The 24407-nt window shown below is 41.8% G+C and overlaps 1 protein-coding gene across 1 annotated transcript; it reads right to left on the bottom strand.

Annotated features, from left to right (window-relative positions):
• Positions 1–244: 244 nt before the first annotated feature.
• On the bottom strand, positions 245–19010 carry LOC135514662 (protein NipSnap homolog 2-like). Its single transcript, XM_064938154.1, has 10 exons — positions 18865–19010; positions 4634–4773; positions 4422–4467; positions 4170–4264; positions 3782–3852; positions 3417–3557; positions 3314–3345; positions 2659–2753; positions 845–928; positions 245–718 (listed from the first exon to the last, which is right to left on the bottom strand). The coding sequence occupies exons 1-10, from the start codon at positions 18954–18956 to the stop codon at positions 654–656; spliced, it is 861 nt and encodes a 286-aa protein (XP_064794226.1). The 5' UTR covers positions 18957–19010; the 3' UTR covers positions 245–653.
• Positions 19011–24407: the final 5397 nt, after the last annotated feature.

The following is a 24407-nucleotide window of genomic DNA, read 5'->3' as shown; positions in this document are numbered from 1 at the left end:
AAGGATATTGTCCATGCCACTTGTCATTTTAGATTATGGGGACATTATAGATGTGGTTTTCCTGCTTCTGCTTATCAACCAGCTAATTATTCAAATCAGATGCGCAAGATTATGGTTGGCACAAAATCCTACAGGACTGCTCTGGTTTAAGGTCTGTTTTGTTAAGTTATTTACCAAGACCCACAGCTTTATTCCTCTCCCATTTTAATGAAGATATGCGTAGCAAAGAGCTTGCGAGACAGACTTATCTTTCATCAGAAGTTTAATTCAATATGTACACAATTCTTAATAAAGCACATGATTTCACATGTAATACATTGAGAAACCGTTCCTATCCTGTCCCCCTGTCTAGCAGTATGGGAGAGTCACAGTCCAACTAGTCATTTACAATTAATGATAACATCTCCAAGTCTGGTTAGAGCCCTACTATCTACAATCTGTACGCATGTTATTTTGACCGAAATAAGACATTTGATGCCGACACAGGAAAGACAACAAAAAGATATGTGAAAGCAGTAGTGTCAAGCATGTTGATGTCATTGCTGAAACTCTTGGAAGTACAGTGAGAGCACATTGTTGGTCAGTTACGTTGTCTACATATCAGTGTGGTGGTGGGCTTGGTAATCGGGATCTCCCCTGGGTGCTGGCAGGGGTTACTTCAGAGGGGAGGTCTTCATGGGGATCATTATTCTGGACTCCATGTGCTGGATCAGCGGAACTGACAGAGGAGAGGAATGAAGAGGGTCACTTAAACATATTACTACACTTTCAGCGCTTCATATATAATGTTACTCAAAGGATGGACAGAGAGCGAGTGAGATACACAGAAAAAGAGCCAACTGACCTGTGTAATAGACAACCTCATCCCAGCCTTCATGTTGCCAAGCTGCGTTCCTGGTGTCTTCTCTCGACTGGAGGTCTTTGTAGGCTAGAAACAGACAATACACAGAAAGCATTCATATCAAAGTCACTGAAAAATGTCCATGCTGATTGATTCATTATTTTGTTGAGTAGGTACAGTGTATGTACAACTCAACAAAATACAGCAAATTCAAAACAAGACACCAGAGTGAAACTATAATAATTGAGTTGGTACAAAATGTGACCCAGGTACATTTCCATGTCACGCAGTGCTAGTTAATTCTGGTCCTGGGGACCCAAAGGGGTGGAAATTATAGTTTTTGCCCGAGTAGTACACACCCGATTCCACTTATTAAAGTACTGATGATGAATTGATTATTTGAATAAGGTATGGCAAAAAAAAGCTAAGGCAAAAATATATAAAAAGTGCACCTTTTTGGGACCCCTTGATTAAGAAACACTGCCCAAAAATCAGGGTTCGTACTGACAGTGGCAAGTCAAAGAGTGAAGTTTCTTTTATGTGAGGAAAAAGGCACGTGAACAGCTCCCAGAATTGCAGGAGCAGGCTGCCGCTATCGCGGGCGCTAAGTGAATGAGGCGATTGGCAAAAAAAGCTCTGGAGTTTGTTGCAGGGAAAAGTCAATGTAGAACTAGCGCCAGATGCAGCGTTGCGTCTTTCCCCCTTCATGTGGCTCTTCTGGACCAATTCACCCATGCTTGCAATGTCAAAGTCTGATGCATTTTTTGTACCCCTCACGGTGTGGGTTGGTTGTGTCCAGTGATGTAGTGGTAAAAACAAAAAATGGGTAAACTATACTGAACAAAAATATGAAGCGCAACATGTAAAGTGTTGGACCCGTATTTAATTAGCTGAAATAAAAGATCTCAGAAATGTTCCATACGCACAAAAGGCAGGTTTGAATCTACAGTTTCCCGGCATTTTAGCTATCGATGTGGCATTTGGCAGCGCCTAATCAGTCAATTCTGTACCTGTCTGATTGGCAGTGTGGGTGGAATGAGCCCACTGGGGGGAATAAGTAAATAAAAATCAGTAGTCTGGAAATTAATTAGCCAGACCAATACATTTTTCTAAAACGTTCCTCTCCTTTTAATTCAAGTAATTTTGAAGTACCAACTTGAGAATGTCTTATTTTCAAGGTATTCCAGTACTTGAATTTCAGAGTGACAAATTCAAGTACTTCAAGCAACTCACTAAATAAACTGTAGAGAGAGGTGATTGAGAGGGGTCATCTCAAGGCCATCAGACTGTTAAATAGCCATCTCTAGCACAGAGGGGCTATATAAAGACTTCTTTATACACGTCTTTATACACAGTCTTGAAATAATTGGTCACTTTAATATTGTTAACATATCTTGCATTACTCTGTATATACTGCATTCTATACTATTCTACTGTATCCTAGTCTATGCTGCTCTGACATTGCTCGTACAAATATTTATATATTCCATTCCTTTACTTAGATGTGTGTATTGGGTATATGTTGTGTAATTGTTAGATGTTACTGCACTGTTGGAACTAGAAGCACAAGCATTTCGCTACACCCGCAATAACATCTGTTAAAACAGGTTTATGTGACCAATAACATTTGATTTCAGAAGTTAGCCCTATTTGGTAATGTTATGGCAAGAACAGCTCAAATAAGCAAAGCGAAACGACAGTCCATCATTACTTTAATAACACATGGTCAGTCAATATGGAAAATTTCAAGAACTTTGAAAGTTTATTTTATGTGACCAATAAAATTTGATTTGATCCTTATGGTTGTCCCATCTTACCCCAGAGGTGATGTACCATGTAGAGGCTGCCGATCTGCGAGAAGAACCCTCCCACAGCCTCACTGTTCTGCTGCCGGAACTCTATGGCCCGAGCCCTGCCGTACACACGGAACACACGCTGATGTCACACCTTATGACTGCAGTTGTTCATCCTGTGCTTTATTAAATAACTACAACAGAGGGAATACGGATACCTTCTGCTGAACACACTATCTTGCTTCAGACAGATTTTTAAAACTATAAATAAAATGATTTCACCATTGAGTTATAGATTTCATGTATTAATCAATGCAATGTTCCAATCATCCAATTTCCTGCATCGCTGTTCAGTCCCCCATGTATAAGGATTTGACATTGTTCTGTCATTTCAATTCTGTCAAACAGTGGTTTGAATTGACAAATTACAGCAGCCATATTCTACTTATAGTCGCAATATCGAATAATTGTATTTCACATAACAATCCCTCGTTCATTTTTAGTCATGCTCAAGACGTCATGAAACGGAAGTGCAGATCAGAGGTACCGTACAGGTGTATCAACTACATGATAGAAGGAACCAAGTGACGTTGTCTCTATCGGTGTCTAAGAAAAGTGTCAACTTAAAAAGGAGGATATTTATGCTAATCCTACAGAAAAATAAGAGAAACTGCCTTACCAGTAGTTTCCCCACTCAATCATAGTTCCAGGCTGAAAGAAGAGAGGAGGATTAGACAGAGTGAGAGAAATAAAGAGAGACAGAGAGAGAAAGTCAGTCTAACCCGGAGTTGGTATGAGCGGAGCTCATAGATGTTTGGTCCTGGGCGGGGGGTGGGCTCGTTCCAGAAGCTGAACTCCAGGAGCAGCTGGTTACGACGAGACAGCAACATCTTCCCCCGTTCATTCCTGTACTCCATGAACTCCTACAAAACCGCAAGTAATGGTTCAAGAACTGAAAAGGAAATGCACTCCCAAATTTGGTAGGAGGCATATGCAGGTTTGTTGTAATGCATACCTAACATGATTCAAAAGATGACATTCAAAGTAATAAGTAGACTGCAGTATTGTAAGTACTGTGCAGGCATGACTTACTTTTCATTATAGATACCCTATATAGCGACATTTGTGAGCCAACTTTTCTACAAACCTTATTCTGCCGAAGTTTGTTCATGACCTCTGTCAGGGCTGGGTAGCCTCCCCGATATCGCCACAGGTGAACTGCAACACAGAAAGAGGAGAGAAAGGGGATACCTAGTCAGTTGTACAACTGAATGCCTTCAGCTGAAATGTGTCTTCCGTATTTAACCCATCCCCTCTGAATCAGAGAGGTGCAGGGGGCTGCCATAATCGACATCCACGTCTTAGGTGCCCGGGGAACAGTGGGTTAACTGCCTTGCTCAGGGACAGAACGACAGATTTTTACCTTGTCAGCTCAGGGATTCAATCCAGCAACCTTTCGGTTACTGGCCCAACGCTCTAACCACTAGGCTACCAGGTGAGAGTGTGTGCGAGCATGTGTATGAGTGTGTCCTTACCTGCCTGGTCCTGCTCTCCATACCATGTGTTCCAGGTGCCAATCAGCTCACAGGGATAGTGAGAGTCAGCGTTGATGGAGGGCAGAACCTCCTCACTGAGGACACGCATAACAAAACAAAAATTAAATAATCATTCAGAATCTTGGGGACGCTGTACTAATCTTTTTACAGACATCCTCGAAAGCATTTAGACTCTCCATTGTCTAACAATGCTGCTGTTCGAGAGTTTGATCGGAGGTAGGTGTACCTTACCTTGCCTTGTTGTAAGCGTCAAGGCACTCGGGCTTGACATTGTGAACTGTAAAAGAGAAAGAGGTAATCCAGCATGTAACAGAGTGCGGGCGTGGCCTGGGGAAAAAGTCTGACACCTTTAAATCTATGTTAAAAAAAAACACAATGAGGCAATTGTAATGTAGACTCACTGGCGTCACAACCAAACCCTGTGTGTGTGTGAGAGAACCTACACTGTATTTTGTAGAGGTTGGTGTCTTCCTTCTTAGCCAGTAGTTGAGAGTGGGCATCCTTTCTGGGGTCGACCTTCCTGACGAACAGAGACTTGAACCAGCTGTCCTCACGGTTCCTATTGGTGGACGCTGATAGACTCCTTGACAAGACGTGAGACAGCATTAGGACACCATCATTTATTTTTATTTAACCTTTACTTATCCAGGATGGTCTCATTGAGATATTATTTTTCAAGAAACGCCCAACCAAGATAGCAGCAGTTTTCCCAATATACACACACAGTATACCAAATGTTTAATCATAAGTAGAGTCAACGAAGACCAGCCAAAAGCACTAGGAGGAGGTCACAGTTTTGGTTCGTAATATAGAATTTGGCTGGTAATAAACCTATTCTCAATTGGAGTTTCTTTACCAGGTTCTCAACATTATTAGTGAAGCTCAGCTTCTCATTCCCAAACATTTGTAAGTTTTGACTTGCTCTATGGAATTTCCTTCCAAGGTATGTGTATTATGGATCCCCATTAGTTGCTGCCTTGGAAGCAGCTACTTTCCTCGGTTCCAGCTAAATTAAGGTAGTTATACACTTTTTTAAACATTACAATACATTCACAACAAATAGGGGCCCTCAGGCCTACAAACCATGTGTAAATGTGTGTATAGTGCGTATGTTATTGTGTGTTTGTATGCATGTGTCTATGCTTGTGTTCCATAAGGAGTATCTTTATATTGTTTTTTTAATCTAATTTTACTGCTGGCATGAGTTACTTGATGTGGAATAGAGTTCCATGTAGTCATGGCTATGTAGTACTGTGCGCCTGCCATAGTCTGTTCTGGACTTGGGGACTGAGGAGACATCTGGTGGCATGTCTTGTGGGGTATGCATGGGTGTCTGAGCTGTGTGCCAGTAGTTCAAACAGACAGCTCGGTGCATTCAACATGGCAATACCTGTCACAAATACAAGTAGTGATGAAGTCAATGTCTCCTCCACTTTGAGCCAGGAGAGATTGACATGCATATCATTAACATTAGCTGTGTACATCCAAAGGCCAGCTGTGCTGCCCTGTTATGAGTCAATTGCAATTTTTGCAATTGCAAAGTTATTTTTTGTGGCACCTGACCACACGACTGAAAGTTGTCCAGGTGCGACAAAACTAGGGCCTGCAGGACCTGCCTTGTTGATAGTGCTGTTAAGGCAGAGCAGCACTTTATTATGGACAGACTTCTCTGGCTACTGTTGTATCAATGTTTTGACCTCAACTGCCTCAATTACCACATTATTCATTACAAGATTTAGTTGAGGTTTAGTAAATGATGTTGCAAATACAATGTTTTTACTTTTTAAATATTTAGGACTAACTTATTCCTTGCCACACATTTTGAAACTAACTGCAGCTCTTTGTTAAGTGTCGCAGTCATTTCAGTTGCTGTGGTAGCTGACGTGTATAGTTTACTTTACTCAAAGCCAGTGTCATGTCATTAGTAAAGATTGAAAAAACAGGCCTAGACAGCTGCCCTGGGGAATTCCTGATTCTCCCTGGATTTTGTTGGAGGCTTACATCAAAGAACACCCTCTGTTTATCCACAATATAGCCATAACACACGTTTTTTCAGCAACAGACTACGATCGATAAGGTCAAAAGCTGCACTGATGTCTAACAGCCCTCCCCAATCTTTTTATCATCAATTTCTCCCAGCCAATCATCAGTCATTTGTGTAAGTGCTGTGCTTGTTGAAATGTCCTTCCCTATAAAAGTGTGCTGAAAGCATTGTCAATTTGTTTACTGTAAAATAGCATTGTATCTGGTCAAACAATTTATTTCAAAAGTTTCCAAAGGGTTGGTAACAGGCTGATTGGTGGGATATTTGAGCCAGTAGCAATGACATGGCTATCAGAATGTTTAGCATTGGACCATGCATTTTGTTTGAGAAATTCAGAGTGAGCTTTAAAATCGTAAAGACTGTTGAATGGATGTTAAATGCTGTTTGAGCTTTTTCAAAAGTCAAACTGCTGCCACTTAAGAGAAGTGTCATCCGCATAAAAATGTACATCAGCGGACTCCGTCTCCCAATGTTGTTGATATAGATAAAAAGCTCCTATTGATCCTGAGGCACACCTGAGTGCAGCTCTATGGTGTCAGACTTAAAACCATCTGCCTTCACACACTGGGTTCTATTTGACATGTCGTTCACAACCACTCCAGAACGTGAACAGTAATCCCAACAAACTTTAGTATGGTCCAGTGTGAAATGCCTTTGACATATTTATGAACACAGATACACAATGCCACTTCTTATCCAGGGCATAGTAAATATCATCCAAAACCTTCAAAGTTGCTGTAACAGTGCTTGTGGCTTGACCTGAAACCTGATTGCATGCCACACAACATATTGTTTTCCTGTAGGTAGGCTTTAAGCTGCTTGACTAGGGACTCCAATAAATTTGCCAAAACAGAAATGAGATATGGGCCTATAGTTGTTCACTAGAAAGTGGGATCACCTTTCAAAAGAGGTAGGACATTTGCTGCCTTCCACAACTTGGAGATTTCATTACATTCTATGGTGAGGTTGAAGGTGCATGTTAAGAAGGTAGAGCAATGGTATCTGCAGCTAAAAATAGTAGTAGGCAGGGGTCTAGATCACATGTCAAACCTTTTTGATCCACCGTTGTACTTGATTGATGAATTAAGGTAACTAATTAGAAGGGAACCGGCATCACAAAAAAAAAAAAACACAAAAAAAAGATTACAAGACTTCAGTTTACCAGCAGTTGTTTTGGAAGCTGTGCATCTTTTTTGCAGTTCAAACCTTTCACTAGTTGCCAAAATTTGTAAGGATTACTCAAATTTTCAGCAGCAGATTTGAGATAGTGGTCTGCTTTCGAGTCATAGACACACCCTGAATTCAAAGGTGTTTAAAAGCCATCCAATTATCAGTTGAATCAGACCCTCTTGCTTTAGCCAACAGAGCATTTATTTTCCTTATGATTTCAGCTACTTCATCTGAGAACCAAGGGCTGTTGATGAGAGGTCAAAGGAGAATGGCAAGAATCGTGCAAGCTAACAGGCGGGCAACAACCAGACAATAGCAGCGCAATACAACAATGGTGTGCAGAACAGCATCTTGGAATGCACAACTCGTCTGTCCTTGTCAAGGATGGGATATTGCAGAAGACGACCACACCTGGTTCCACGCCTATCAGCTAAAAACAAGAAGCGGCTCCAGTGGGCACGCAATCACCAACTCTAGAAAATTGAGAGAGAGAAAAAAAATAAAAATAAAAAAATAATAAACTTGCCTGGTCCGACAAATCCCAGTTCCTGTTGCATCATGCTTTTGGCAGAGTCAAGGATTTGTAATAAGCAGCATGAGTTTTTGCAGGTGCTAGATTCTTTTTAGGTAGATTTCAGTAAGCATAAATACATCTGGGTCGGCTGTTTAAAAAAATAATAATCTAGTTTTGGAAGAAGACTTTACATTTATTTGCAGAAACTTCCGACCCTTCTGACTTTGGGGGGGTAGAAATGTCAAGACCTGGGTTAGATTCCATATTTCCTGACAGTAAAAGCAGCAAAATAATGGAAAATCTAGATAGGATTTTACTGCATTTGGATTCACGGACAGCACTAGGACTATAGTCCAAAAGGAACCAGTCTTTAACACAACATATTTCAAAAAGGTGCATACAGTCCAGAGACATGGTTAAGTACCAAAACAGTCCAGACATGTAAGCGCAATAGTTCTCCAGTACAATAGAGGGAAAGCATATGGTCTCTCCCAGGACGAAAATGCATCATCCTCATTTTAAAAGTCAAAGATAGACAATAGCAACATATTCATTTGTAGCCTATCAATGTGAGTAAAAAAGAAACTACGTTTAAGACTCCAGTCTAAAATATTAGGTCTATGGAGGTTGCACTAATAACAGATGGGCCTAAGCTACAATAAATAATCTACAATAAAATAACAATAAAGCCAATTAATACAAATTCCTGTGTAAAAGTCCAGATGTCCACAGGCTAAAGGTAAAATTAGAATCAGAGACCACGGTGTGTGCATGAAATGTGTACTGGAGGTGAGCGAAACTCAGGGGAGTAGGAGGTAAGTGGCAAGGATACCTGTACCAGACAGGTGGGATGCAGGCCTGGATAAGAGGGGAGGTTTTCAACCAGACAGTTTGAGGAGCTGTCAGCATTGGCACCGGAACGATTGAGGTTTGCTTTCTCCGATATGCGAAAAAAAATCCTCTATGGCCAGGTAACTTGTTGACTATATAAAACAATTACTGGAGTATTTAAAATGATTATGACAAAAAGCAACAACAACAAAAAAGACACACGGAAAGACAAGGAGTTTGTTGACATTACATTAAAGAGCTATCTGCATCCGTGTTGCACTGTTAAGCTGCTACCTGATTAGTAATAGAAAACCGCAATCAGAAAATAATTAATAGTTCTCTTATGTTAAGACTGTCACGAGAAGCTTAGTGACTGAAATCTCCTCCCTCCTCTAATCACCCCTAGTCAGCTAACATTATCTAAATCCCAACCTCCCCTACAAAAGACAACCAGCCAAGCCATCTGAACATGGATCGTGCAGTATGTGTATCATATATAGCCTTTACGGTTCAAATCTAACCCTGCTGGTCATCTATGAACTTATTTCTGTGTCCTCTATCCTGTCTGATTATCCATCAGGCTGACAAACAGGGGCCAGAATGTTGCACACCATGAACTGTAAAACAGTCTGGCCCCTGAGGGATGAATCAAATATTTTATTTTACTTTTATTTAAACAGGTAGGCCAGTTGAGAACAAGTTCTCATTTACAACTGAGACCTGGCCAAGATAAAGCAAAGCAGTGCGACAAAAACAGAGTTACACATGGAATAAACAAGTGTACAGTCAATAATACAATTTTTAAAAAAATCTATATACACTGTGTGCAAATGGAGTAAGGAGGTAAGGCAATAAATAGGCCATAGTAGAGAACTAATTACAATTTAGCAAATTAACACTGGAGTGATAGAAGTGCAGATGATGATGTGCAAGTAGAAATACTGGTGTGCAAAAGAGCAAAAAAGTAAATAAAAACAATATGGGGATGAGGTATATAACCCATCCAATCTATTTACAGATGAGCTGTGTACAGCTGCAGCGATCGGTAAACTGCTCAGATTGCTGGTGTTTAAAGTTAGTGAGGGAGAAATAAGTATCAAACTTCAGCAATTTTTGCAATTAGTTCCAGTCATTGGCAGCAGAGAACTCGAAGGAAAGGCGGTGTTGGCTCTGGGGATGACCAGTGAGATATACCTGCTGGAGCGCGTGCTACGGGTGGGTATTGTTATGGTGACCAGTGAGCTGAGATAAGGCGCGGCTTTACCTACCAAAGACTTATAGATGACCTGGAGCCAGTGGGTCTGGCGACGAATGTATACCCCTTGTTGGCAATGACAGAGGTCAAACGTTTTCTGTAAGTCTTCACAAGGTTTTCACACACTGTTGCTGGTATTTTGGCCCATTCCTCCATGCAGATCTCCTCTAGAACAGTGATGTTTTGGGGCTGTTGCTGGGAAACACGGACTTTCAACTCCCTCCAAAGATTTTCTATGGGGTTGAGATCTGGAGACTGGCTAGGCCACTCCAGGACCTTGAAATTCTTCTTACGAAGCCACTCCTTCGTTGCCCGGGCAGTGTATTTGGGATCATTGTCATGCTGAAAGACCCAGCCACATTTCATCTTCAATGCCCTTGCTGATAGAAGGAGGTTTTCACTCAAAATCTCATGATACATGGCCCCATTCATTCAAAACAGTCATCCTGGTCCCTTTGCAGAAAAACAGCCCCAAAGCATGATGTTTCCACCCCCATGCTTCACAGTGGGTATGGTTCTTTGGATGCAACTCAGCATTCTTTGTCCTCCAAACACAACGAGTTGAGTTTTTACCAAAAAGTTCTATTTTGGTTTCATCTGACCATATGACATTCTCCCAATCTTCTTCTGGATCATCCAAATGCTCTCTAGCAAACTTCAGACGGGCCTGGACATGTCCTGGCTTAAGCAGGGGGACACGTCTGGCACTGCAGGATTTGAGTCCCTGGCGGCGTAGTGTGTTACTGATGGTAGGCTTTGTTACTTTGGTCCCAGCTCTCTGCAGGTCATTCACTAGGTCCGCCCGTGTGGTTCTGGGATTTTTGCTCACCGTTCTTGTGATCATTTTGACCCCACGGGGTGAGATCTTGCGTGGAGCCCCAGATGGAGGGAGATTATCAGTGGTCTTGAATGTCTTCCATTTCCTAATAATTGCTCCCACAGTTGATTTCTTCAAACCAAGCTTCTTACCTATTGCAGATTCAATCTTCCCAGCCTGGTGCAAGTCTACAATTTTGTTTCTGGTGTCCTTTGACAGCTCTTTGGTCTTGGCCATAGTGGAGTTTGGAGTTTGACTGTTTGAGGTTGTGGACAGGTGTATTTTATACTGATAACAAGTTCAAACAGGTGCCATTAATACAGGTAACGAGTGGAGGACAGAGGAGCCTCTTAAAGAAGAAGTTACAGGTCTTTGAGAGCCAGAAATCTTGCTTGTTTGTAGGTGACCAAATACTTATTTTCCACCATAATTTGCAAATAAATTTAAAATCCTACAATGTGATTTTCAGGATTTTCTTTCTAATTTTGTCTGTCATAGTTGAAGTGTACCTATGATGAAAACTACAGGCCTCTCTCATATTTTTAAGTGGGAGAACTTGCACAATTGGTGGCTGACTAAATACTTTTTTGCCCCACTGTATGTGTAGATAGTATGTTTTCAATAATCGCAAACTGTTTCTGCATATTGGTTTGGATACAAAACTGTTTTGACATTCAGCTATTTATCAAAAGGTCTTGTCAACAGGAAGCAGCAATAACAATTTGGGGAATATAAAATTGAACTTAACATTAATTTCCAATGGGTTTCTACTTAAATCTGCTAAATGAGGCCAAATATATGCTGCGATAGATTTTTTAAGATATACCAGAAATCACCAAAAGTGGTTTGCCTTTTCTTGGATACATGGAAAACGCATTGGAACATACTGTTATGGCATCTATAGAAGTGGCCTAGTTAGCGTTGGGACATTGTTTAAAGCCACTACAGTAACGTTAGCTCATATCCACAGAGTTGACTGTCTGACAACTTCAAAGAGGAAGTACAGCAGACAATATCACAGATCGAACAAGGAGCCAGATATATAAATCTGAATAATTTGTTTGGAAATTCCACACCCCACCAATTATGGTGAGGAAATGGTTAAGTTCATGTTTTATGTATCCCTATATTTCTGTTATTATGGGGCTATCACATAAGTCAAGTGTGCACATGTGCAGGAAGTCTAGTCGTTGATGGGCCTGGCCTTGAGTGTAATGGCTACCTTTGTGGGTGTTCATACGCTATAGTAAACTTTGTTAAACTGGAACCTTGTCGTTGTGTCATTTGGAGTTAACAGAGAGGACGCCCAGTGGCCCGGCAGTGGGAGTGTATGTAATGAGATGGAACTGGACCCACATTCTGCTGATTTTCTCATAGAAGAAAAGCCTGATCTCAATACATTTATGTAACGTACAGAGTGCACTAAGTTTTGTAGACAAGACCATTAGCCAAAGAAAAAAAAAATGGGGATTGTTTACAAGGAGTGCAAGGGCGAATTGAGTTATTGCACACAGGTACTTTCCCTAATGGAAATATATGCTAGAACGTGCCAATAGGATCCTGCTAGCTCGTGCTTGGCTCTGCCAACCTCCGTGCTTGTCCTGCCCACTACGCTTCCATTGAAAACGACACTAACTCTTTGGTTAACTTCTTTGGGATAGGGGGCAGCATTTTCACTTTTGGATGAATAGCCTGCCCAGAGTGAACTGCCTCTTACTCAGTCCCAGACTCTAATATATGCATATTATTATTAGTATTGGATAGAAAACACTGAAGTTCCTAAAACTGTTTGAATGATGTCTGTGAGCATAACATAACTCATATGGCAGGCAAAAACCTGAGAAAAAATCCAAACAGGAAGTGGGAAATCTGAGGTTTGTAGTTTTTGAACTCAACCAATATCCCACTGTGTATTCAATAAGGCTTCCACTTGATGTCAACCGTCTTTAGAACGTTGTTTCAGGCTTCTACTGTGATGTGGGACCGAATGGGAGCTCTTTGAGTCAGTGGTCTGCCTACAGCCTCGTTCTCAGTCACACGCTTTCACTTGAGAGGTAGCTGTTGTTTCATTGCTTTAGACAATAGAATTCTCCGGTTGGAACATTATTGAACTTTTATGATAAAAACATCCTAAAGATTGATTCTATACTTATATTACAGGTCAAAGAAACTTGTCAAACTAACTTTTTGAACGTTTCGTCCGAATGGACCAGATCGCTCATTTGGATATGTTTACCAAACACCCTAACAAATCAAGCTATTGGACATAAATGGACATTATCAAATAAAACAAGCATTTATTGTGGAACTGCGATTCCTGGAAGTGCATTCTGATGAAGATCAAAAAGGTAAGTGAATATTTATAATGCTATTTATGAATAATGTTGACTACCCAACATGGCGGATATTTCTCTGCCTGGTTTGGGCTAGAGCGCCGTTCTCAGATTATGCTTTTTCCGTAAAGTTCTTTTGAAATCTGACACAGCGGTTGCATTAAGGAGAAGTGTATCTATATTTCCATGTTTAAAAATTGTATTTTCATCGACATGAGTATTTCTGTGAATTCATGTGGCTCTCTGCAATATCACTGCATGTTTTGGAACTACTGAACATAACATGCCAATGTAAAATAAGATTTTTGGATATAAATATGAACTTTACTGAACATACATGTATTGTGTAACATGAAGTCCTATGAGTGTCATCTGATGAAGATCAAAGGTTAGTGATTAATTTTCTCTCTATTTGTGCTTTTTGTGACTCGTTGGCTGGAAAAATGGCTGGGTTTTTCTGTGAGTTGGTGGTGACCTAACAATCGTTTGTGGAGCTTTCGCTGTAAAGCATTTTTGAAAATCAGACACTGTGGCTGGCCCCTCGCCCTGCAATTTCATTGGCTGTTGGCGAGGGGCTCCACTAGCAGAACCCCAGTCCTAGACAGGTTAAATATCTTTGTTAATATCATTGAACATAGTTATGAACACAGTGTAAAACTAACAAAACAGTATTAATGTATTTATGACCAGTGTTGGAGTATGCGTTAGATTACTCAGATTACTTTGTGGTAACAAGTAACTTAACACGTTTACTTCTTTAAAATCTATCAGTTACTTTTTCAAATAAGCAAATTGTTCATTTTAAATATCGTTTCCTTTTTCTTCAAGAACGTTGTGACGGAAAGCTAGAAAGACAGCCTTTAAATCGTAGAAGTATTCACATTATTTTTAATTTGGTAGAAGGAGAAAAACAAATGGCAAGCTGTGCCTCGGGGATAAGTGCATGTGTCAACTGCAAAGAGTTGAACTTCAAATAACAAGAAGCACCTTTAGGCCAACACAGCTCCACAAGACTGATGGAGAAAGACCCACACCAGCCAATTGCTGTGTATGCTTAGGATAACATGGCTTATGCTCGAAAACAGCAAAGACTCCAGGATGCTGGCCTTCTAGGCAGAGTTGCAAACAACAAGCCATTTCTCAGACTGGCCAATAAAAATGTAAAAAAAGATTAAGATGGGCAAAAAAACAGACACTGGACAGAGGAACTCTGCCTAGAAGGCCAGTATCCCGGCGTTGCCTCTTCACTGTTGATGTTGAGACGGGTGTTTTGCAGGTACTATTTAATGAAGCTGCCAGTAAGGACTTGTGAGGCGTCTGATTCTCAAACTACACACTAATGTACTTGTCCTCTTGCTAAGTTGTTCACTGGGGCATCCCACTCTTTCTATTCTGGTCAGAGCCAGTTTGCGCTGTTCTGTGAAGGGAGTAGTACACAGCGTTGTACCAGATCTTCAGTTTCTTGGCAATTTCTTGCATGGAATAGCCTTCATTTCTCAGATCAAGTATAGTCTGACGAGTTTCAGAAGAAAGTTCTTTGTTTCCGGCCATTTTGAGCCTGTAATAGAACCCACAAATGCATGCAAAACACGCAAAACCCCATAATGACAAAGCAAAAGCAGGTTTTTAGAAATGTTTGCAAATACAAAACTGAGAATACACATTCACTTAAGTATTCAGACCCTACTTGGTATTTTATTAGGATCCCCATTAGCTGTTGCGCAAGGTCCACACCAAACATGACATAATACAGAACATTATTAGACAAGAATAGCTCAAGGACATAACTACATCAATTTAAAGATGGCACACAATGTATATTTTCATATGTAGGCTAACAACTTAGGTCAAATCCGGCGCCGACAGAGATGGCCGCCTCGCTTCGCGTTCCTAGGAAACTATGCAGTATTTAGTTTTTTTACGTGTTATTTCTTACATTGGTACCCCAGATAATCTTAGGTTTTATTACATACAGTCGGGGGGAACTACTGGATATAAGAACAATGTCAACTCACCATCATTACGACCAGGAATACGACTTTCCCGAAGCGGATCCTTTGTTTTGCCCACCACCCAGGACAATGGATCGGATCCCAGCTGGCGAACCAAAACAACGACGCCGTAAAAGGGGCAGACGAAGCGGTCTTCTGGTCAGGCTCCGGAGACGGGCACATCGCGCTCCCCTCCCTAGCATACTACTCGCCAACGTCCAGTCTCTTGACAACAAGGTTGATGAAATCCGAGCAAGGGTAGCATTCCAGAGAGATATAAGAGGCCAATGTTCTTTGCTTTACGGAAACATGGCTCACTCGAGACATGCTATCGGAGTCGGAACAGCCAGCTGGAAGTCGAAGTCTAAAGTTATTTTATACCGAGTCAGGCTGCAGTTCAAACACTTAAAAGACACACCCTCGTCCACTTACCCTCAGGGCCTTATGCCCTTGGGGGAATCCCCACCGCCATCTTGGAGGGTGGTCCAAATGATTAGCCAAGCAAGGGAAGATTGCAACGTCAGCTCTTCAGCCCTCGTTTTTAGTCGGCTTTGCAAGTGTACAATTATGTTCACTCCGGGACCTGAAACTCCCCATAATTCAATTTGCGACGATTGTATATCCGCTAAGAAAAGTCCACCAAAACTTATCAAATGGAGAAGTCAACATTCAAGTGTAAGTAAAAACAAAATCTTTTGGAAAATGTAGAAATAAAACATTTTCCTTCCCTTAGAAGTCCCAGCTAGGCAGGCTAACATTTGATAGCTAGCAAATTAATTAGCTAACTTACAGCAGGTATATATATTAAATATAAGTAGACATGCACTCATAATTGACTGTAGCGCATATAACGCCTCCACAAGCTACCGGTGGCTGAAAACAATCGCGGGATGAACGAGTGACGACTTTCTGGCCAAAGGTGGTCCATTTAAAAATCCTTCCAGGGGGGTTCAAGATGGCGGCATGAGAGGGTTTAACATTTCTAGCTGAGGAACAATTTTAGGGTTTTCTCACAAAGTTCATAGTTTTAGGCTGCAGTTGCAATTAGATTTTCACAAAAAATGATAACCATACAATGTAGCAATTTTGAATAATTTTGTAATTAATCAAACCATTGATCATCACAAAAATCCCAGAAATCATTATTTATCTTCTTAGCAATACTTGCTACATTGTCTAAGAAAATATCCATATTGGAAATTGGCTGGGCTGTATACACCAAACCTAATAAGGGTAGTCTAGGGGCGGCAGGGTAGCCTAGTGGTTAGAGCATTGGAATTTGTTCTTAACTAGTTAAATAAAGTTTTAAAAAATATATATATATAGACAACTGGAGACCCATTAGCCTGTTGAATAATGATGGGAAATGATTTGCCCTTGTATTTGCTAAGAGGTTGAAACAAGACTTGCATCATATAATTGATGAAGAACAATCTGGTTTTATGCATGGTTGACACATTAGTATTAACATCAGATTGATCTTAGATATGATTGACTATAATGACCTCATCCTTGATGATAGTTTTCTTATGTTTGTTGATTTTTATAAAGCTTTTGACACTGTAGAACATGAGTTCATGTTCAAAGCCATACATTTTTTGGGGTTTGGTGACTATTTTCACAAATAGTTTAAGGGACATCCCAAATATTTGATATTGGCTGTGGCATTAGGCTGGGCTGCCCAATTAGTCCATTTTTATTTGTTACTCAAATGATGGCTCTTCATATGAAGGGAATTTTCAAGGTGTTTCAGAACTTGGCAATGAATTTAAACTATGTCAACTGGCTGATGATACAATCATATTTTTGAGAGACAGGAATGAGGATTCTAAAGCAGTTTCCTGTATTGAAGACTTTTCCTTAGTTTCAGGTTTGTAAATGAATATCAATAAGTCAGTCTTATTCCCACTCAAGGATTGTGTTTCACAGGAAGAATATGGTATCCCAATTAAAGATAAGGTTACTTATCTTGGAATTGTTATATGCAATTACCCCCTAAAATTAAAGGACTTAGATAAGATCCTTTATAATTTTATTAGGATTAACAAGCCTCACTACCCAAGAACAAGGAGGTCTTGAGGTTTTAGATTTCAATACTCTAAATAATACTTTTAAAATAAATTGGATTCTTAAGTATATTAAGAACCAGAACAGTATTTGAAATGTCTTCCCTGAGTATTTATTGGACTCTGTTGGTGGTTTAGAATTTTTTGCGTCGATGTAATTTTGATGTAATCCAGGTAAAGTTGGCCAAATTCCACAAAGCAGGCAATTTTAGCTTGGATATTAGCGTATAAACAATGTTTCCCCTCACAGATACTTTCTATGGAACAAAGATATATGATTTAAAAAGAAGTCTATTTTTTGTAACTGGTTTGAGAATAAAATGTTTTGGGAAAATTCAAGCTGCATATTGACTATAAATGTGATTTCTGTGGAATGGAGGAGACAATTTTGCATTTGTTTTTTGCCTGTATTTATAGTACAATTTTTGGGATTGACAGACAATTTTGTTACAAAAAAAATAAATAAAAAACTGGACTGGTTGTACTATTTAATAGTTTGATATAATTATTTTTAAGAAATTCTGACATAGAGATCAGTATATTTAATTCAACTGCTAATATTAGGTACATTTCACATTCACAAATGGTCTAATTAAAAACCTAACTTTTTCACTTTATAAATGAATTTAAACAATATGGCACCACTAAAATAAAAAAATAAAAAGGTAATTAAAACGTGTATTATTAATTAATATGATTTGTTTGTTTAGGTATTTGTATGTATGCATGTGACTATTACTCTTTTGCTTGTTATGTATACTCCTCACATGTCATGAGAGGTCATCAGAAGTGCCCACTTAATTTGAGGGCTGAGGGGATAAGGTGCGTCTTAAGTGTTTGGACCGGAGCCTCAAGTCATAAAACGTGTGAGTCATGTGACTCGAGTCCACGCCTCTGGTACTAAGTCGGCAAGTCATTCTAAGGTAGTGTGCGCCCTCTACTTGGCATAAAAAGACCATCACACGCAAGGCATAAGGGGTTTCTGGTTTTGGAAACGCAAAAGTAATGACGACTAACGTTACTTTCAATGCCAGTAACGTAAACTAATGAGTTGCTTTTAAAATTAACGTTCCCCAACACTGTTTATGACCTTGAAAGAAATGTTAATTGAACTTCCCTTGTATCCTACAAATGTACTATTACGCAGCCAACTAACCTGCAGTGCAATTCCACGGGCAAATGTTCTGCAAATAGTTGTCATATGCACTGATTCGCAACGATAGGACAAGTATTATATATAAACTGTGCAAAACACATTTAAGTGTCGATACGTTGCAACAGTTTTGTAGAAATGTCCTACCAAGTCATGAATAACCTTTAAGTGTTAAGCTCCTAGCTTAGCCTTTTAGTTAGCTGGCTTTCCTTCGCATTCAAGCGTCATTCAGGTGTATTCATTACGCCAATTCTGTTGCAAAATGTTTTGCAACAGAAACTGCTTCCTCCAAACGGAAAAGGTTTTGCAACGATAACGAGAGTTTCTATTGGGTAAATTAAGGTAGGTCCCTCCCTGTTTCGTTCCGTTTGCTTCTTAAAATGTAAACAGTTTCCGTTAAAGTTAGATAGCACTGGCTTAGTGGGAAGTGTAAAGAGTTGTTAACGATCAAATGCATATTTACTTTCAAACTTACTTTCTCATACAAATATCCAACTAACCTGATTGTAAGTATGACTTGTCCGTTCATCTGGACTCCGTTTCTCGTCTGTTTTAGGCCGTTGCCCACCTTCTGAAGGACTCGGCTCGCCATCTTTCCCTGGCTTGATTGAATACTTGCTATAGCCAGAAAGGAAGAGTTGTTGTTCTTGTTCTTGTTCTTCTTCGGTGGTGTTTATCGGCGGTGGCATCCAACGTTATGGTGCTTTACCGTCACCTACTGTACTGGAGTTTGGTCCAGCGACAGGGAGAAACTAAATCCTACCTGCCAGCCCTGTTACTCTTAAAAAATACAACACAATATTTGAGACTATATCTAATAACTTTCTACTCTTTCAACTAATTTCCTGTATCCTCTTCTCCCTCATACTAGATCTAAGCCTCTCTCTTTCCCTCTGATACTGACCACACTGTAGCAATTCATACTCCATGGTCTCTGTTTCCTGGCAATAGTCATACTTTCCTGTTGGATGCTTTCTAATCACATTCCTTATTTTCACACCACATTCCTGCACTGCAAATGCTGACCCAGTACGTCCTGTCTTTGGATCTTTTGAACCATCTGTGTAAATGGGTTGGCAGGTAGCCTAGTGGTTAGCGTGTTGGGCCAATAACCAAACGGTTGCTATGATCGGATCCCAGAGCTGACAAGGTAAAAATCTGTCGTTCTGCCCCTGAACAAGGCAGTTAACCCACTGTTCCTAGGCCGTCATTGTAAATAAGAATTTGTTCTTGACTGACTTGCCTAGATAAATAAAGGATAAAAAAAATGACCACAAAATCCTGATGCACAGTATCCAGACATCTGTTGAACTAATCAAATGGATCAACACCCTATCTTTCTCTAGTCTCTCCAAAACTTCTGGACCAACAATTGGAGGCGGGAGTAGCCATGGTGGATTTACAGCTATAGCTACCGTTGGTATTACCCACCCACCCAAAGCTTGTGTTCTGTCTTTGTTCATGTTTCCAGCATGCCTCCTAATCTGCAATGGCGTAGCAGTCAGACGTCTTGTCGTGTCGTGTATATATCGTTTTGTTTTTTTTAAACATATTTTTCTTCGCATATCTTTTAAAACATTTTGCTAAACCGCAACTTCTAAATACTCTCCTGCAACCCGCCTCACCCAATGTAGCGCGGATTGGCTTTTTTTTCTGAAGTATTTATATTTACTTCGGATCCGGAACCCCTCAACCGAAGCTAGCCAGCTAACTATTGCTAGCGGTATTCAGCTAACCGGTCATCAGCTAACCTTTAGCGCGGAAAGCTCTCGCCAGTTCGAACAACGCGACTCTAACCAGAGCATAATGGACCTATTTTTTTTATTTTTTTTTTAATCCCCGGATTCCCACCAGATTCCCACAGCAAACGGAACATTTTCAGCTGGATCTTCACAACTAGCTAACTAGCTAACTGTAACCCCGGATGATTACTCCTGGCTAGCGTTTCCATCCATTTAGCTTGAAGCTAGCCCGGCCAGAGCTCCTGTGCTACCACCGAAGCATACTCCTGGGCTACAATATCCGGACCCACGACCGGTCTATCGATGTCACCGCATGAAGAGGCAGAAACAGACTCACCCCATCGCGACGTCCCCCAAAGGCTAACTTTCTAGCCCTTGCTATCTCCTTGCTTGCTAATTCGGCCTGCTAACTGCTAGCTTGTTCAGCCCCGGTCCGCTAACTGCTACCTTGTTCAGCCCCGGCCTAATAACTGTTAGCTTGTTAGCACAGGCCTGCTAACCATCTGAATCGCCGCGTCCCAACCACTCACCGGACCCATATCTACCTTCAATCTCTTTTTAATTTGATTATACCTTCCGGTAACCTGCCTCACCCAATGTGATACAGAATCGCTATTATTTTTAATTTTTAGAACACATTCAAGAACCTCCAGAAGCTGACCAGCTAACTAGCTACAGGCTATTTAGTCATTGTTAGCCACTGCTAACGGCCTTTACCTTCTGCACAGCCAGCCAGTTTTCTTAATAATACTCGCCAGTCTAGCTTCCCTGCTCCACCCACCGCTGCCCCCTGGACACTGATCACTTGGCTACATAGCTGATGCATGCTGGACTGTCCATTAATCACGGTACTCCACTCTGCTTGTTTATGTTTTATCAATCGGCCCCAGCCGCACTCAGGCTCTGTGTGTAGTTAATCCGACCCTCCCTGCCTAGTCTACGCCATTTTACCTGCTGTTGTTGTGCTAGCTGATTAGCTGTTGTTGTCTCACCTACTGTTTTAGCTACTGTTTTAGCTAGCTCTCCCAATTCAACACCTGTGATTACTGTATGCCTCGCTGTATGTCTCTCTCAAATGTCAATATGCCTTGTATACTGTTGTTCAGGTTAGTTATCATTGTTTTAGTTTACAATGGAGCCCCTAGTTCCACTCTTCATACCCCTGATACCTCCTTTGTCCCACCTCCCACACATGCGGTGACCTCACCCATTACAACCAGCATGTCCAGAGATACAACCTCTCTCATCATCACCCAGTGCCTGGGCTTACCTCCGCTGTACCCGCACCCCACCATACCCCTGTCTGCGCATTATGCCCTGAATATATTCCACCATGCCCAGAAATCTGCTCCTTTTATTCTCTGTCCCCAACACTCTAGGCGACCGGATTTGATAGCCTTTAGCCGCACCCTCATACTACTACTCCTCTGTTCCACGGGTGATGTGGAGGTAAATCCAGGCCCTGCATGTCCCCAGACACCCTCATTTGTTGACTTCTGTGATCGAAAAAGCCTTGGTTTCATGCATGTCAACATCAGAAGCCTCTTCCCTAAGTTTGTTTTACTCACTGCTTTAGCACACTCTGCTAACCCTGATGTCCTTGCCGTTTCTGAATCCTGGCTCAGGAAGGCCACCAAAAATTTGGAGATTTCCTTACCCAACTATAACATTTTCCGTCAAGATAGAACTGCCAAAGGGGGAGGAGGTAGCCTGCAAAGTAATGTCATACTTTCCAGGTCCATACCCAAATAGTTCGAAAATGACTCTCTCCAGAAATAAGTCTCTCACTGTTGCTGCCTGCTACCGACCCCCCTCAGCTCCCAGCTGTGCCCTGGACACCATTTGTGAATTGATCGCCCCCCATCTTGCTTCAGAGTTTGTTCTGTTAGATGACCTAAACTGGGATATGCTTAACACCCCGGCAGTCCTACAATCTAAGCTATATGCCCTCAATCTCACACAAATCATCAAGGAACCCACCAGGTACAACCCTAAATCTGTAAGCAAGGGCACCCTCATAGACGTCATCCTGACCAACTGGCCCTCCAAATACACCTCCGCTGTCTTCAACCAGGATCTCAGCGATCACTGCCTCATTGCCTGTATCCGCTACGGAGCCGCAGTCAAACGACCACCCCTCATCACTGTCAAACGCTCCCTAAAACACTTCTGTGAGCAGGCCTTTCTAATCGACCTGGCCCGGGTATCCTGGAAGGACATTGACCTCATCCCGTCAGTTGAGGATGCCTGGTCATTCTTTAAAAGTAACTTCCTCACCATTTTAGATAAGCATGCTCCGTTCAAAAAATGCAGAACTAAGAACAGATATAGCCCTTGGTTCACTCCAGACCTGACTGCCCTCGACCAGCACAAAAACATCCTGTGGCGGACTGCAATAGCATCGAATAGTCCCCGCGATATGCAACTGTTCAGGGAAGTCAGGAACCAATACACGCAGTCAGTCAGGAAAGCTAAAGCCAGCTTCTTCAGGCAGAAATTAGCATCCTGTAGCTCCAACTCCAAAAAGTTCTGGGACACTGTGAAGTCCATGGAGAACAAGAGCACCTCCTCCCAGCTGCCCACTGCACTGAGGCTAGGTAACACGGTCACCACCGATAAATCCATGATTATCGAAAACTTCAACAAGCATTTCTCAACGGCTGGACATGCCTTCCGCCTGGCTACTCCAACCTCGGCCAACAGCTCCGCCCCCCCCGCAGCTACTCGCCCAAGCCTCTCCAGGTTCTCCTTTACCCAAATCTAGATAGCAGATGTTCTGAAGAGCTGCAAAACCTGGACCCGTACAAATCAGCTGGGCTTGACAATCTGGACCCTCTATTTCTGAAACTATCCGCCGCCATTGTCACAACCCCTATTACCAGCCTGTTCAACCTCTCTTTCATATCGTCTGAGATCCCCAAGGATTGGAAAGCTGCCGCAGTCATCCCCCTCTTCAAAGGGGGAGACACCCTGGACCCAAACTGCTACAGACCTATATCCATCCTGCCTTGCCTGCCTATCTAAGGTCTTCGGAAGCCAAGTCAACAAACAGGTCACTGACCATCTTGAATCCCACCGTACCTTCTCCGCTGTGCAATCTGGTTTCCAAGCCGGTCACGGGTCCACCTCAGCCACGCTCAAGGTACTAAACGATATCATAACCGCCATCGATAAAAGACAGTACTGTGCAGCCGTCTTCATCGACCTTGCCAAGGCTTTCGACTCTGTCAATCACCATATTCTTATCGGCAGACCCAGTAGCCTCGGTTTTTCTGATGACTGCCTTGCCTGGTTCACCAATTACTTTGCAGACAGAGTTCAGTGTGTCAAATCGGAGGGCATGCTGTCCGGTCCTCTGGCAGTCTCTATGGGGGTGCCACAGGGTTCAATTCTCGGGCCGACTCTTTTCTCTGTATATATCAATGATGTTGCTCTTGCTGCGGGCGATTCCCTGATCCACCTCAACGCAGACGACACCATTCTATATACTTCCGGCCCGTCCTTGGACACTGTGCTATCTAACCTCCAAACAAGCTTCAATGCCATACTCCTTCCGTGGCCTCCAACTGCTCTTAAACGCTAGTAAAACCAAATGCATGCTTTTCAACCGTTCGCTGTCTGCACCCGCACGCCTGACTAGCATCACCACCCTGGATGGTTCCGACCTTGAATATGTGGACATCTATAAGTACGTAGGTGTCTGGCTAGACTGTAAACTCTCCTTCCAGACTCATATCAAACATCTCCAATCGAAAATCAAATCTAGAGTCGGCTTTCTATTCCGCAACAAAGCCTCCTTCACTCACGCCGCCAAACTTACCCTAGTAAAACTGACTATTCTACCGATCCTCGACTTCGGCGATGTCATCTACAAAATTGCTTCCAACACTCTACTCAGCAAACTGGATGCAGTTTATCACAGTGCCATCCGTTTTGTCACTAAAGCACCTTATACCACCCACCACTGCGACCTGTATTCTCTAGTCGGCTGGCCCTCGCTACATATTCGTCGCCAGACCCACTGGCTCCAGGTCATCTACAAGTCCATGCTAGGTAAAGCTCCGCCTTATCTCAGTTCACTGGTCACAATGGCAACACCCACCCGTAGCACGCGCTCCAGCAGGTGTATCTCACTGATCATCCCTAAAGCCAACACCTCATTTGGCCGCTTTTCGTTCCAGTTCTCTGCTGCCTGTGACTGGAACGAATTGCAAAAATCGCTGAAGTTGGAGACTTATCTCCCTCACCAACTTCAAACATCTGCTATCTGAGCAGCTAACCGATTGCTGCAGCTGTACATA

This window comes from Oncorhynchus masou, chromosome 26, assembly GCF_036934945.1.
Source record: "Oncorhynchus masou masou isolate Uvic2021 chromosome 26, UVic_Omas_1.1, whole genome shotgun sequence".
NCBI lineage: Eukaryota > Metazoa > Chordata > Actinopteri > Salmoniformes > Salmonidae > Oncorhynchus > Oncorhynchus masou.
Note: the sequence above shows the minus strand (reverse complement) of the source record. Positions and strands in the feature narration are given on the sequence as shown.